General features: G+C 38.8%; 1 protein-coding gene across 4 annotated transcripts in view; it reads left to right on the forward strand.

Moving 5' to 3' along the window:
• The window catches only part of SYNE3 (spectrin repeat containing nuclear envelope family member 3), a 53,766-nt gene that overhangs the window by 27,278 nt on the left and 11,514 nt on the right, over nucleotides 1–14,974 (forward strand). For 2 of the 4 annotated variants that reach the window (XM_065750503.1, XM_065750495.1), the window contains exons 5-17: nucleotides 126–284; nucleotides 1,220–1,564; nucleotides 2,725–2,861; nucleotides 4,808–4,955; nucleotides 5,704–5,886; nucleotides 6,142–6,285; nucleotides 7,215–7,349; nucleotides 8,303–8,464; nucleotides 9,159–9,322; nucleotides 9,606–9,720; nucleotides 9,899–10,054; nucleotides 10,612–10,761; nucleotides 12,034–12,072. In XM_065750503.1, coding sequence (XP_065606575.1) covers nucleotides 126–284; nucleotides 1,220–1,564; nucleotides 2,725–2,861; nucleotides 4,808–4,955; nucleotides 5,704–5,886; nucleotides 6,142–6,285; nucleotides 7,215–7,349; nucleotides 8,303–8,464; nucleotides 9,159–9,322; nucleotides 9,606–9,720; nucleotides 9,899–10,054; nucleotides 10,612–10,761; nucleotides 12,034–12,072 — 2,037 coding nt within the window. The other 2 variants (XM_065750522.1, XM_065750512.1) reach the window with 2 other exon arrangements.

Here is a 14,974-nt window from a genome sequence, read left to right on the forward strand (position 1 = left end):
GCGTAAGCCAAGTGCTGCCAGGGCTCAAGGAAAGGGATTCTTGTTCGTACATTCTGGGTCACAGTATAAAGGAGAAAGAGCCAGATAAGCACTGTCCTCACTGCTTCTGATGTGTCCTGTTACAGAGCAGAGTGAAACTGCTAGAAAAGATAACTGAAGAGCACAAGCAGTACAGCGCCAACGTCAACCAGTTTCAATTGTGGCTGAATGATGTGACAGAAAGATTAAACTGCTGCATCGGAGAAGCAACCAAGTCAGCAGATGACAGACTAAAGGCACTGAAGGTCCTTAAATGATATAATTCTGACGAGGAAGCGGGATTTTGTGTTTACGATGCCTGTATGTGTTTCTCAAACCACACAAGGGTGTGCTTGAGAAAAGAATTATGCAAAAAAAAAAAAAGGTGCTGATTGTTGTAATGTGGGTTATGGATAAAGAGTCATCACAGGACTGAAAACCAATAAGGCTGTCTTAATTGTACCAGAGGTTGCAGGATAGTCTGTTTTGTTGGGTTTTTTAATTGTTTTTTTGCACTTTTTTTTCCTTCTTAAAGCCTGATCTTCCACTATTATGTAATTCTTTGAGCATCTTGCCACTTTAAGCTTTTTAAAGGAATGATGTATGCTAAATATGATGTGAATCTGCAGGCTTACAGGTATTGAGCACTTAATGGTCCAAATAGAGCCTGCAGGTTCACAAGTATTGAGCACTTAAAATGAGTGACTAAAATACCAGTTTTGAATTATAGAATCATGGAATCACTAAGGTTGGAAAAGACCTCTAAGGTCATCCAGTCCAACTGTCCACCTATCACCAGTATTTCCCACTAAACCATGTCCCTCAGTATGACATCGAAACATTTAAACTGTTTGAGAACAGTTCATAGTATTTTGGTACCATGCCTTTAGCTTTTCAGCTTTAAATCTCATAGATCTGTTTACTGGTGCTTTTCACTGCCTGAAGCTCCTGTTTTCTTCACCAGGGATCCCAGGTGATAAGCATTTCTGAAAATCAAGCCAATATTTTCAAAATCATAGCAGTTAATGCTACACAGAAGGCAGTCAAATGACCTTGGCTTCTGGTCATTTGAAAAAAGAAGCATATCAAACTTGAAGAAGTGAAAAAGAAAATATGTACGTCTAGGAGAACTGGTCTTATTTTCTCACTGCTTTCAGTTTCTTATTCCCACAACTGATATTTATGTAACTTCTTTCTGCAGGAAATTGCCAAAAACATTAGGAATGGTGCAAAAAAATTGAAGCACCTTGAAAATCAGTGCACAGATGTGATTCAAAATACCTCCCCACTGGGAGCTGAGAGATTGAAGGATGAACTTGATGAGCTGAGAAAAGCCTTGGAAAAGCTGAAACTGCTGAGTAGTGAGGAGGAGCAGAGATTACTCAAGATCCAACAGTTAGAAAGTGCCTACAAGTCCCAAGCCAGACAATTAGAAGCAGATATCCAGGAATTCAGAAAAGACCTACAGAAACTAGAAAATGATTTGGACCCTGGGGAAAGGGAGAAGACTGAAGATGAGTTTGTAGCTCAGTGGAGAAAATGCAATGTAAGTTGTCCTTTATATGCCTAAAAAGAAAAGAAAAAAAAAGAATTAAGTGTAGATGTTGATTGAACATATGTAGTCACATCCAGCAGATGCCTGTCCCATTGTTTAAAGGTGAGAAGGAAAAAGTAGTTATGTATATGAAACAGACTGAGGAAAATGTAAATAGCAACAATGGAGTCAGTTATCCTAACCTTATCGTGTTCTGCACAGTGAGGAGATGGCTGGAGGATGATTTGGAATTTGTCTTGGTTTCAGAGGAACCATTTGCAAAAAGAAAACAGTACAGAGCGAAAAAAACATTTTCTGCACTTCAAACGAAACAGGAAAAATGTCTTAGTGTGTATACAAACATTCGTCTGCATACAATTGTGTTCATAGAAAGACACGTGGTTTGAGAGTATTTTGTAAGACTGTATCTACATTATAGCCTTTTTCTATATAAGGTGGGTAACTGTATTCTCCTACCATCAAACACATCTTTGTACTTACAGAAGAGTTTCTAAGTTTGTAATAATCCAGTTTTTACAGTAAAATCAGTCTTCTGGAGAGTCCTTCACACATAAAGTAGGTTAGAGTCTTTACCACCTGCTTCCTCCTGAGCATAGTTTTTGCATTTCTTAACACTGTTCAAAGCACTTTTCATTGCTGTTTGTATGTCTAGAACTCAGCCAGGCTAGCTGGGAAAAGTATATGCAAGAAAATCCACAAAATGCAGACTGATTCAGTTGTGATACATCAGGATGGTTTTTGCTTGTTCTGTTTTTTTACATTGACACAGAATTAATATTCTGTACGTAGATGTTTCGGAAGGATTTGTTCCTGCACACAGAGGTGTTTAAGACTGTTCCAGACATGAATCTCGTTATACACCCCAGTCATCAACTGAAACTGGGACTAGCTATGGTTCACTCAGTCCAAGCAATAAACCCCACAGATCAGATGCAGAGGGTAGACAGTGCAAGAAGAGTAGAGAGCACCTACATGAACAGAACAGTTCTTGAGAATATATTCTACTTTATCCAAGTCTGCATTCAGCCAGGAAAAAAGGCATCAGAAAGCAGACTTGGAGTTAACAATGTAAATATCTTGAGATTGTCTTAACAAATCATTTCATGTGCTAGACATTACAGATGGTGTGATTTGTTTGTTATTTTATTAAGGCAACAAGAGCAGTTTTGGCTGCAGAAGAGTCAAAGGTTGAAAGGCTGAAGGCCCAGCTTAAGGAACTGTTGCGGTTTTCCCAAGATGTGCAGCCACACGCTGACAGCGTCGTCTCTGCCATACGGGACTATCAAAGGTAGTGGGAAGTCTATGAGGGGGGCTGGGGTGGGGTGGAAATATCACAGGCACTGAAGGGATTGACAGACACCTAAGAAAAAGCAATAAGGTATCTGTTTCTAGGTGACAGGTAGAAAAAAGTGTTCTTTTCTTTTCTTACGACATCCACCTCCACAGTTCAGTAAACCTGTAATGTTAGTTTTTGCTAGGACTTGTAGGCTGCTGGCCATTTTCAAGCAGTAATTGTGCATCATTAACGTTGTGCTTGGTTTTAAGAAAATTAGATTTTTGGCAGCTGATTTGATTTTCTTAGCCTTGTATAATAATTACTGATGTACTGTTGGTTTTTTTGTTTTTCACAACAGCTGCTAGAAAATCAGGGCAGGAGCCGTAGTAGTAAATGGCTCAGAAGAATTATGCCCCTTCCTTATTGAGTCTGTTGTGATGACTCATCAGCCTTAGCAATTACTTGGCAGAGCTTATTCCCCTCTCCTGACTGCATGCATGCATGATTCCTGTTTTCAACTTGCCTTAGTTTGGAAACTCTGAGAGTTTAGCCTCTCCCTAGACTTCAGTGTTTCCGTTTCCAGGCTGTCTGGAATCAGGAAGTAAAGGAGCTGGCAGCAAATTTTGCAAATTAGAAGAAAGAATCATTTTTTAGAGGAAAAAGAAAGGTCAGTTCTTTTTCTTATATCCGAGCTTACTTTTCTCTATCCAGTGCACAGTATGCTGCCTAGCTGGGAGGGTTATGGGTCATTTCGGAAAAGGATTTCAGTTTAAAAACTAGCAAGTAGATGGTGTTGAAAGAGAAGCAGAGAAAGCAGGAGAACTTGCCTCTGAGTAGAAAATGGCAGCTGCTCTTGTGCCAGCTTCTCCCCAGAGTTTCTCCACAAATTCTGGCAGCGTCACGCTGAGCCTGGCAGGGACAGTGGAGCAAATGGCAAAGGACATGTGCTGTCAGTACTTTACATTTGTGGACCAGCAAACTTGTCTTTGTTTAGCTCTGTATTGTACCAGTGATTCAGGTGAGATTATTCTTGCTGATTTTATAGAAAGACAGAATTACTTGTGTTTGCTTGGAAGCCTGTGGCATTGCTCCTGCCTGCTTATCCTGTGAATTTTCAGGAGGCCGTTCCCATATGAATACACAATTCGGGCTGCACTCTGCCGTATCGAATAGGATTCAGCAAACTGGGAAGTCAGGAAAACATAGAAAGACAGGAGGAGGCAGCTGCTTGGGGTGTGTCCTTCCTGGGCCTTGTTACTCAGCTGCATTTTCAATGAGCCTTTAGAAGAGGTGCCTGGATACTTAATGAACGTGTGCTGATCTATTTTTATGTAGATATACACTCACATAGTTATATGCATAAATATATATAAATGATTTTTTTCAGGATCATTTACATACATTTGTATATATATGTATATACAGGAAATTCTGCAAATATAATTCAGCAAAATTTAAAAAATCTAGATCTGAAGAGAAAAAACTATGTTTTTTCCTTCTTTTATAGGCAACTCAATTTAATCAAATATATATTTTTTGTATGCAAAATACTACAGACAACCATGGTTAATTCTAGATATCCTTGTCCTGTTCTTCCTGACACACAATCATACTGCTCTGATAGCACTATTTGTAAATCATGCTGGTGATGGCAGACAAGAAAAATGACATAGGAAGGGAAATGGCTGCCTGCTAGAAACAGAGCAGTTCCTGATACACAGTTGCACAAGAGAAAAATGTGTCCTAGGGCATCTAAATGAAGTTTTGTCAGACATCTCTGACTGACGGAACAGCTGTGAATATGCAAGACCAGGCTCTGACAGTAAAAAAAGACTGAGGCTTTTGTGTTGGATATGGTTTACACATGAGTATTCTGTTAATTCATGGCCTGATGAATAGGATATTTGGAGTTGGATTTCCTTGTAATTCTTTTCTCAGCTGCCACTTTATCCTTGCAGTGTTAAAGGGAAGACATCTAAAATGAGCGCTGATACGGAAGCTCAACTGAGCAGTCTTTTTCAAAATCCCCTGCAAAGCTTTGAACAATGGAAGCTAACTGTCCAGATGCTCTTGGAGACTCCAGAGCCAGCGCTGGATCAGATTGAGGTAGCAAACCTGTTAGTATGTTCAGAGACTGATACTTGGCTTGTGTTTGCCCAGGCTACACCAGAAACTGTGTACAGCTGCCAAAAGCAACAGCTGGAAGGGCCTCTCCAGTATGTATGAAATTCCATTGCATGGAGTTCAGCTCTAGATGTAACAGAAGGTCTTATTTTGTGCCCTTCCTTTGGTTAACTGGAGTTGACAACTGAATAGACTGAAGAGCTATATCTCTTTAACAATGGTGATAATGCTGTTCAGCATTAGCTCAAATTTCTCTTGATGGAAGTTCTGTGGATTCTGTTAACAAGACTGTAGAAATATAGTTGTGGGATTAAAATACACGATTTCTGCATGTGTCCAGGAAGGCATTTGTTACTTAGTCACCCCTGTAATCTCCAGAATAAATGCCTGAGAGCAGGGATGGAGTTTGTCCTTGAGATGAGCATTCAAGCTGTCCTTTCTGTTGGTTGTTTAGGCCTCTGCACAGACAACTCTTTCCATAGTACAGCTTTCCTCTATTTCTGTTCACAAAATGGATGCAGCCCTGATGCTTCTAACATTGTCAGGAAGACTTTTCCTTTAACTGGACACTGTCCAGGTACCTTTTGTTACCCCTTGTCAGCCCAGCATGCTGTTCTTACCTGAGTTTGTCATACTGCTTTGGTTGTGTGACTTGTGTGAGAATAATATGGTTATGTGATGATGATGATTATTTGGTTATGGTTTCACAGGAAGAATTTTTTTTCTTTAGGCTGCTCTAGCTGAAAGTTCACAGTTCAAAGAAAAGCTGATGACGTTACAGCTGAAGAAAGATTTGCTAAACAATATTCTTGGTGAGGAAAAAGCAAAATCTTTCCTGGAAGAAGTAGCTGAAGCTTCAAGAGAGAGAGAAATTCTACACAAAAGCCTACTGCAAAGCAAAAGCAAACTCCAGGTGAGCTTCAAAGCCCATATACGATCTTAACCTGTAACAAAGATGATGTTTAATCTCTTGCTAAGCCATTTTCATAGAATCAAATTTAGCACTAATCTGTTGTACTTGATCTGTTTTCTTGGACTGATCAAATATTCACATGAATGTATGGCCCGTTGTGAGATGTGGGTTAGTATTTGTTCTGAATACCGAATGAACTAAAGATAAGGCAAAGGAAATGTATGTTTAATGGTTTGTTCTTCTTTCTCCACCTAGAATTTGATATTGCAACATAAGGACTTTGATGCCGCTTTTGCACCCTTACAGAAGAAATTATTTGCCATCAAAGCCAAATTAGATCTGGAGAATGAACCGCAGCCTAACCTCTTGGGGAAAAAGACACAACTCCAGAGACTCCAGGTATGTTACACTAATGATTGGCCATGATATCCTCGGTTAATTGTGCTCTTGATCATATTTTGTTAGCATTAGAAATTCAGTGCTTTGCTACCTCAATTGGCTGTGTGTTTGATAATTTCATTTGGTCCAGTATATAGCACAAAATAGTGAAATAGTCCAGCTGGAGAACTGGCAGACTGGGGCTCAGGAAAAAAATAAGCAGTTCAAAGATGTTGGTGCCACAAATTCTTGAGCTAGTTTTATTGCCCAAGAAAACATATCCTGCTCTCACTGGCAGTGAAAGAGAATAAGATAAGCTAAATCAGCCTCCAGAAACAGTGTTCCCATTGTCCCACCTCTTTCCACCTTCATTCTTCTGTTTACATTCTCACTGCTTTGAAACTAGCCAGATTCACTCCAAGAACTAATTCATCTGGCCAAGATAGGAGAGGAAAAAATAATCAGAAAAAGATTATAATTTTCTATCAGATTAGAGGTTTGCATTTCTTCAGCAAAGGGTTCGACATGCATTAGAAACAGATTAAGGAAAGCAGTGGACCTAGATAGCTAGGAAAAAGAGAGAAAAGCAAAATGGGAAGAGGGAATGTGACTCTTCCTTTTGGCCATGGTGAGCTATGGTGATTCAGATATGCTGTGCCATTTCACCCTTGGTGCATGGAGGTCGTTACTTAACAAGGTTGTATTATGTGTCCTTTAGCAACTTCTCAGCAGCTTGTTGTCTTTGTTATCAACTAGTGACATGTAAGAACATCCCACTATTTCTTTCAGAATTGTTCACTTTTAGACGTCAAGCAATTTTCTTAATGACAATGATTGCTTTTTTTTCCTAATAATGCCCTCACACTCTCAACTGAAAATGCCTATGGTAAAAGTTTTGAGAAGGGCTGTGCCTTGTCTAGCACACTATCATTCTGTTTTTTGCACTGCAGATGATCCAAGATGACTTGGCAGAGCTTGCAGTTCAAATGGAAGAGGTAGAGAAGCTCGTTCAGTCAAATGCAACGCATAGGCATGAAATGAACCAACTTACATCTGACATTCAGGCCCTAAAGAGATCACTGGAGGTAATGTAAGAGTTCTTAGTTGCCTGAGGAGTTACCAGATACTACAATTTAAAAATAAAATAATTATTTGAGCGTATCAGATTGTATGCTATAAATGATGGATATTTTTATTTCAGATGAAGAAGGCACTGAATTCTTATGACTTTGGTAGCTCTTCCAGGATTCTCTGGTTATCTGTAATGTTATATCCCTTTGAGACAGGTGACCCTCTCTACACACAGATTGTAGGGTGGTTGGTTTTTTTATCTGTATTAATTATTTATGGTGTGGACCTGATATTTCTAAGAAAAAGACCCCATAGTTACTTTATCACACTGTACCTTAGACTTGTTCACAGATTCCTGAATGGTGCAATAGAACCAAACCAACTGTTTGTACTTAGGTAGCTTTGTGATTCTAATTAATGAGAGAAAAGTGTTAGTTTTGAGACTTTCTGTAGCTTGTAAACATGGCTGTAAAGTGACCTTCTAAAACAGTCTCAGAGGAAGAGCTTATAAAATGACCTTAGTTATGCAGGTCACCATGAAATTACTTATAATAAATTGTTACTTTAATAGACTTTGGAATTCTAGTTTCATTCTCAGTAATCTCAAACATCATTGAACTAGAACTTTGCAAAAGAAAATTGTCACAGTGACTTCTGATTCAGAGTATAAGATGTCTTTAATATTTACTGGGGTGTAAAAAAAAATCATATCCTTTTTTTTGTTTCAGCTGAGAGAAGATAACTATTTTCATGCTTAATGCCCCCCCATGTGGTTGAATTCAGGCCTGCAAGAGTCTGTAGGTGTCTTATGCCACAGATGCTAAGCGTTAAAGCTTTTTTTATCACATTAGCAGCTGCATTTTTATTTCCTACCCATGAGATTCTGTGTCTGTATTCACAGTGTTAAATTCAGTAATTAAAGTGCTTCTTATCTGTGTTTGGTTGCTGACATTTTTATCATTTGTAGATGATGGTACAGCAGACTGAAGAGCATGTTCAGAAACACTGGGCATTTAACGACAAACTGTCTGACCTCCAGCAGTGGATCACTGCAACAACTGAGAAGATTGGCTCCTACCAAGACGCTGATGTGAAGCAGAGCAATGACAGCAGGGTGGCAGACCTTGAGGTGAGAAAAACATCTTAATGCAATATGTTAATTATTCACTTTGCAGCATTTAGACCTTAAGAGAAGGGGTTTTATAGCAAGAGGTTCCAGACTGAGGAGAATAGTGAGGGTTTGTTCCTCCCAAGACAACTTTTGTTTGCTACTGACTTCCTGATTTGTCCAATGCTGTGGTATATGGAGCTGGGTAAAAGACAACAGTGAGAAGAGGGTAAAGAACTGTGAAATGATGAAGTGTTATCGGAGGGCAAGTTTTAAAATGATACACCTATCTTTGCTTGTATGTATGCATGAATACATTGAACATTACCCTGTTAGCAAACCTTATGCTGCATTTGAAGTAAATTCTTCCACAGCTTCTGGCTTTTTCCTATGCAGCAGTATTTTGCAGGCTAGATTCACTCTGGTAGGTAATTTCAGCTGGCAGCTTTTGCTTTCATATGGGAAACCAAGATATCTCTCAGAAATGCCTCAGTAGGGATGCACCTACAGCTTAGGCCCTTGAAGTTTTGGCATCAACTCTTTATATACGTTGGCTCTTTGCAAGAATCCACAGCATATTTTTTTTCCCGCTAGGTATTTTCTAGCTAGTGCCAACAGAAGCAGCATAGCCTGGACTGAACATGGCCTTCAGTCTGACATAGCCTCTGCTTTACCCAGGATACCTAGAAGTAACTGTAAGGACTGTACGTTTCAGAGATGGCTAGCTGAGTTTCCAGATAAGGAGATCCAGCTGCACCTTGTGGAAGCTCATGGCCAGCTGGTCATGGAGAATTCTTCCCCAGAGGAGACTGCCCATGTTCAGGCAGAGCTGGATCAGTTGAAGGAGTCTTGGAGATTACTGAAAGAGATGGCAACTGGGTAAGTGTTTGCATATGTCTTTTTTTCACTGCTCACTCTACCCAGTAATGGAAAACAAAACACTTTGATAAAAATATTAAAAATATTAGAACTAGAGAACTGGTGCTGCTTTGAAGCAGTCCTGTCTTGATTTTGTTGTTGTTGTTAAAAAGATTTTGGAATTAATAATAAGTCACAATAGTGCTATTTTACTAGAGGTATCCCCCATAGTCTTGAGCAAAATGTGGGCATCTCACCATTAGGTGTCTCACTGTACTGATGTCTCTGATTTTGTGTTTTACAGTCTTCTCAAAAGGAGGCAGTTAAACAGACCAGTGGCTGATAAGAGGAAATTAGCATTTGTGGATAGCAGATGCACGTCTGGACCAGCTGTCCATTTAGATCTTAACCACAAGCAGGTGAGAGAGGAACTTTGAATCTGCCTGTATCATCAGCTTCACGAGAACGATTTTATTAGCTTCATTTGATACTATGAGTTATATGCAGGAAGCTAAAAATCATATAGTCAGACCTTCAGAAGAAACATCTGACTGAACATTAACAGCTTTTGTTTGTTGCTGTTTTCCTATAATCCAGGAGAAGACAGCAGAAGGACAGAAGTCAAGCAGCCACATTAAGCTCCTGCATGACTTTGAAGAGTGGTTACAAGGGGAAAAAACCAGACTCTCCAGAATTCTTTCTGTGAATTCCTCTTCCACAGAGGAAATCAAGGCACGCCACAAAGAACTGGAGGTTAGTTTTCCAGAGGCGAAGATGGAGATAAAGATCGCAATAAGTGCGCGTTCTTTCAGAATTAAAAAAGAAAAACAAAGCAAAAAAACCTTTTGTATTCTCTGTGTTAAGAGACTGCAAAACCAAAGATCTAGAGAGCTCAGGAAATTAGGACAAGTATTTCACTCTTACCAAGAAAGATCTGCCAGAGTGGTAGAAATGAAAGGAGCAGCACAGCTTGTAGGTGCCGGAATGGACGATTCCAGCATCCTATATCAAATACATTTGTTAAAAAAAGCTGATTAAAGTCTGTGCTTGCTGTTTGGAATCACTGCTTTGGTTTCATTTGAATGCCGTAACAGTGGATGCTGTAAGAAATGAGCAAACAAAAAAGAACCAAAGCTACAGGGATTCTACAGATGAGTGGACCATTTCAGGCCAAGAGAGCAACAAAACAAGTGTTCTGTTGCTGAATAACCAGTAGTTTTATTAAACCCAACTGTTCATTTCAATGGGCGTTCTTTTAAGAAACGGGACCCTCCTGAATTCTGAGTTGCTAATGACTGCTTTGGCTGCAGGAGCTGCAGGCTCGTGTGCCTGATGGTCAGCGTCGCTTTGAGGATCTTCTTCATTTTCATCCTTTCATTGGAAATTCTGAAGATCTGGAAGACCTGCGTTACCATTGGATGCTTTACAAATCTAAACTGAAAGAATCCATGAGTTCGCCGGTAGGTGACAGCACTCAATTTGCAGTTGCTGATCTCTGCCATTGCTCTTTTTGAGTTGCTGCAAAATGCTGGTCTCAATTCAGCAATACCTACACATGTGCTTAATTGAAACCTCCCTTAGTAAACAAAATTGAAGACAGAGCAAATGTAACAAAAAAATAACTTCTTGTATTAAAAGTTATGCACTGTTTTTTTTCCTTTTATAAGCCATGCTGAGAGTATTTCTCAAAGTGGAGTGTTCAGTGGAACAGAACAATAATTATTGTCAAAAATGCACATAGTGAATATTTTGGAGATGCACCTTGTTCTTGGCACATAGATTTCTAGCTGTTTGTTCTGTACAGTGCCCACCCTTGAATTGTTTCTTGAATGGTTCCTGTGGTAAGAATATATCCATCGTTCATTATTTGTGTCTCATGCTGTGAGATGGTGATCCAAATGAAAGTGTCTCAAAAAGTAACAGTGCAGAGAAGGACTAGACCTTTTGTAAGTCACTTCTGAAGCTGTCTTCATGGGCTAAGGATGTGGAATGGAATAAAGACAGGTATTTTAAAAATACAACAGAGGAGTATTTTAATGTGTAAAAAAAGAATTTATCCAATAGAAAAGATGGCAGAATTTATTTCCATATATAAGATATTCCAGGCCATGCTAAAGATATTTCCGTGTTCTTAGCATAAACTTATGAAATTATTAATTTTTTTCTGGCTTAAGCAGTTATGTTATCTGTTCAAGATACCTTAACCATAGGACTAGACTTTCCAGTTATGCGTTTGGGACTCTCTATATAGAGTAAAGGAATCAGAACTTTAACACGTTTGAAGCCCTAGAAAATTTTCTGCTTTAGGAAACCTTCAAAACCATAGCTTACTTAAACAACAAAGCTTATTTAAAATACAAACTCTTTGAAGGGCTCAGAAGGTAGGCGTGACCTCTGCTAATAAAGAGCATTTTTTTAAGTTTTGTTTGCCAGTGATTGCAATAAGTAATGTTTTATCAAAACCTTGTGTAACCATAAATATAGTCAATAGGTGTCAGTAAGATCAAGGCTATTGCTAGAATTCATCTGATTCAAATAGCTGAGAGCTTGAAAACATTTTAACTTTCTGTCTAATGTGTGTTAAAAAGCTCATTAAAAATATATCACCTGCTAGTTCAATCTATCCAGATGACCACGAATTTAAAGAAACATCCCCTATGAGGTGAACACTCATTTATAGGTTCCACTGGGATCTTAAATTCACGATTTTTTCACCTTTTTATTCTTAACAGATTATTAGATCTTCAGAACAACCAGAAAGATTCAGAAAGGTATGACATTTTTCTGTCATTAAGCTAAAAAATATTTTATCAGATATTTCATTGATAATTGTTTTGAATTATACTTTGTCAAGATTTTTGAGATTGTGGTATTATTAAGATCCTCTCTTTTCTCCTTTGTTTTTTTTATCAGTCTTTGTTCTTGAGCTGTACTTGTTATATCCCTAGAAAGATGAATATCCATATGCTATGCTATGTTAACTTAATTCATTTTTCTAAGGAAGCTAAGGAAAAGTTGAAATCTCTCTCAAAAGGATTTTGAGACCAAGTGCCTAAAATAGCCTTGAGAATATGCTTTCTGATTTCTTTAGAAACTTCTGGAAAATTGCTTTGAATCATTCAGCCCATTCTCTTACAAATCCAGAAAAACTGAGAAAGTAGAGATTTAGCTAATGTTTTCAGACTAAATCCTTGCTATAAGAAGCAGAATTTCTCCTGTGAAGGAGTTTCTTTTGGAAGCAATGACATAAGAAACAGAAGTACTGGCCCAGATGATAAGGACAAGCTTAAGGAAAAAAGCATACTGCCAGCTTCTTATTTAATCCAAGAAACTTTAATGATGCCCTTTTCATAAAGTCAGTGAGTGTTTCAGTTGAGCTGAACAATGTTGAACATCCTTTTCTTCCTAACAGAACTTTCTTTGTCTACAGACAGTTAGCTTCTACTTTGCACTATTATTTCCCTTTCCTCCTGTTTTCACCAGGAATAGAGTAAGGCTCTATTTGCTCAACAGAATGTAAACAGGATAAATAACATTTTGCATGAACATAGTCATCTTAAGCTAAGACAAACCCTTGATTTCTTCAGTTGCAAAATATACCTCTTTAAAATGAGACCAATATTTAAAGGGAAAGGTTACAATACAGTGCACTTCTAGTATGGTCAGAAGTTAAGACTTCCTCATCCTGATGAGGTATTCCTCTAGTGCTCAAATGGAGTGGCATCTCCCATGCTTCCCCAGTGAAGTACAGACCTATCCATGGTAGTTTTCACACTGTTCAAAGAGTTCCCTTTCTTGCCTGTTTCACTCAGCGTTAATTGTTCGGTACTGGTAGGATGATAAGGTTAATAGAATTTATCAGATCAGAAAAACAATCTGACGTCTTAATACTTGGTGTAGTTGGCAGCCAAATATTTAGCAGTGCTGCTTTCCCCTAGAGGAGGCCTAAAGGGATAGTCCACAAGAGTGACAGAGGTATTCAGTCGGGTAGAGTTGAGTGGGGTTGGAACAAAAAATTAAAAATCAAAAAATAAATACTAAAGAAGAGCTTGAGGCATCAGCTTGAGTTATCTTCACTGAGCAATTAGATATCAATTTTTAATTCATCCATCTCTCATGACTCACGGTATGTGGCTTTAGTCCTCATCTTCTCCAAAAGAGACTGAAGTCTTCTGTTAATCTTCAAGGATACTGCAATAATGTAATGGCAGGCAGCAAATGTTTGTCAATTAGGCCTATAGCAAGAGCACAAAAAAAGCATTCTGAGTTTTCAATAGCTACTGAACACAAAGAGCACGGTTTGACGCATGAAGAACTGAAATACTTCATATGAACAAAGATGGTTTCCATTGCACCAAGTTATTTGTAGTTTCTTCCCAACCAGTACGCATGTCCTGACATGCTTGTTGCTCACTTAAGTGAGATTCTGCCTACTTCAGAGTACTCAGTCTCTATTTATACCGTGTCTACAGTCAAAATTCAAGTAACGTAAGCTAGGTGTCTTTTGTTTGTTCATGCTGAGACTTTTCTCTGGGTATGAGCATAAGTTGGTTGAGCACCACTTAAAACAGAAAACAGCAGTGATCCCTTGTGAGTGCATTGCTGTTCAGGCTGAGGGGAAAAGCAAACCAACTATAGAATTAGAAGCTGTGAAGTTTATGTTAAATTCAGGTTCAACACTTAATGTGTGTTTAGAAATGAAAGATTAGACAAAATATTTTGAATATAGTTTCAAAACCGTGGTGAAAAACATTCTCAGAGTGGCTGATCTTGGGAGTTAGTTCTGCGGAAAGTGCACATGGTTGGGGCAGCTTTGCTGTGCTTGCTACATCCAGTGGTTTGCGTGCAGTGGGAGGTTTGTGGATCCCTGCTTGGGGATCAGGTTACCTGTAACTTCTCAGCTCCCCCGTGCTTTTGGATCGCACAGAATCTGTGGAGGTGGCAAATTTTTAGGCATTTTGGTCCAATCTCTGCTTCTGCAACATGAGATTCCCTAGTGGTTCTGCTTTCTCCATTGTTTGAGTCATAAATATATTGCAGCCAGAGCAGATCAACCTGGAAAATGGGAGGATGCAGCTGCAGCCAGTCTCAGTCTGTGGCCTTCTGTTTTTTATTCCATTTCTAGCCTGCATTTCCCAAAGTTGGCCAGAATAGAATCTACTTCACATTTATTAATATGCTTTGTTCTGATCACACATCCTTCACTGAAGACATGCTTCTAGCCACTGGTGCCATTAAGAACGTTATGGGGCTAATGATTCTGAAGTGAGCAGCTTCTTGTTGATTAACAAAAAACAGTTGCAGGAAATTGCACTGGCTACAGTGAATTTTTAGCAGGTGCCAGTGACGGGGCAATGTTGATGGATATTTCTGCAGGGCACCTAACACATTCAAGGATGCACTTGAGCAAAAGCTCAATAATAAATATGATGAAAGTTACATTCAAAGACTGGTTCCCAGATAACTATAAATACTCCATGAGCATTCTTCGTATAAATAGGAAGTCAGAAGCTCATTATTTACAGCCTAAGTAGCACTGTTTGATTTCTGAAGTGCTCAGAGTAATTACACTTCTTTGTTATACAAATGATCCTGGCTTTATTGTTTGTACAAACAAAATAATTAGCATTCATTACATCAGTGGTCAGCTAATTCCTTCTTTTGAGATTCTGC

This window comes from Cyrtonyx montezumae, unplaced genomic scaffold, assembly GCF_038088225.1.
Source record: "Cyrtonyx montezumae isolate F1298 unplaced genomic scaffold, pur_monq_1.0 scaffold_10, whole genome shotgun sequence".
Lineage (NCBI taxonomy): Eukaryota > Metazoa > Chordata > Aves > Galliformes > Odontophoridae > Cyrtonyx > Cyrtonyx montezumae.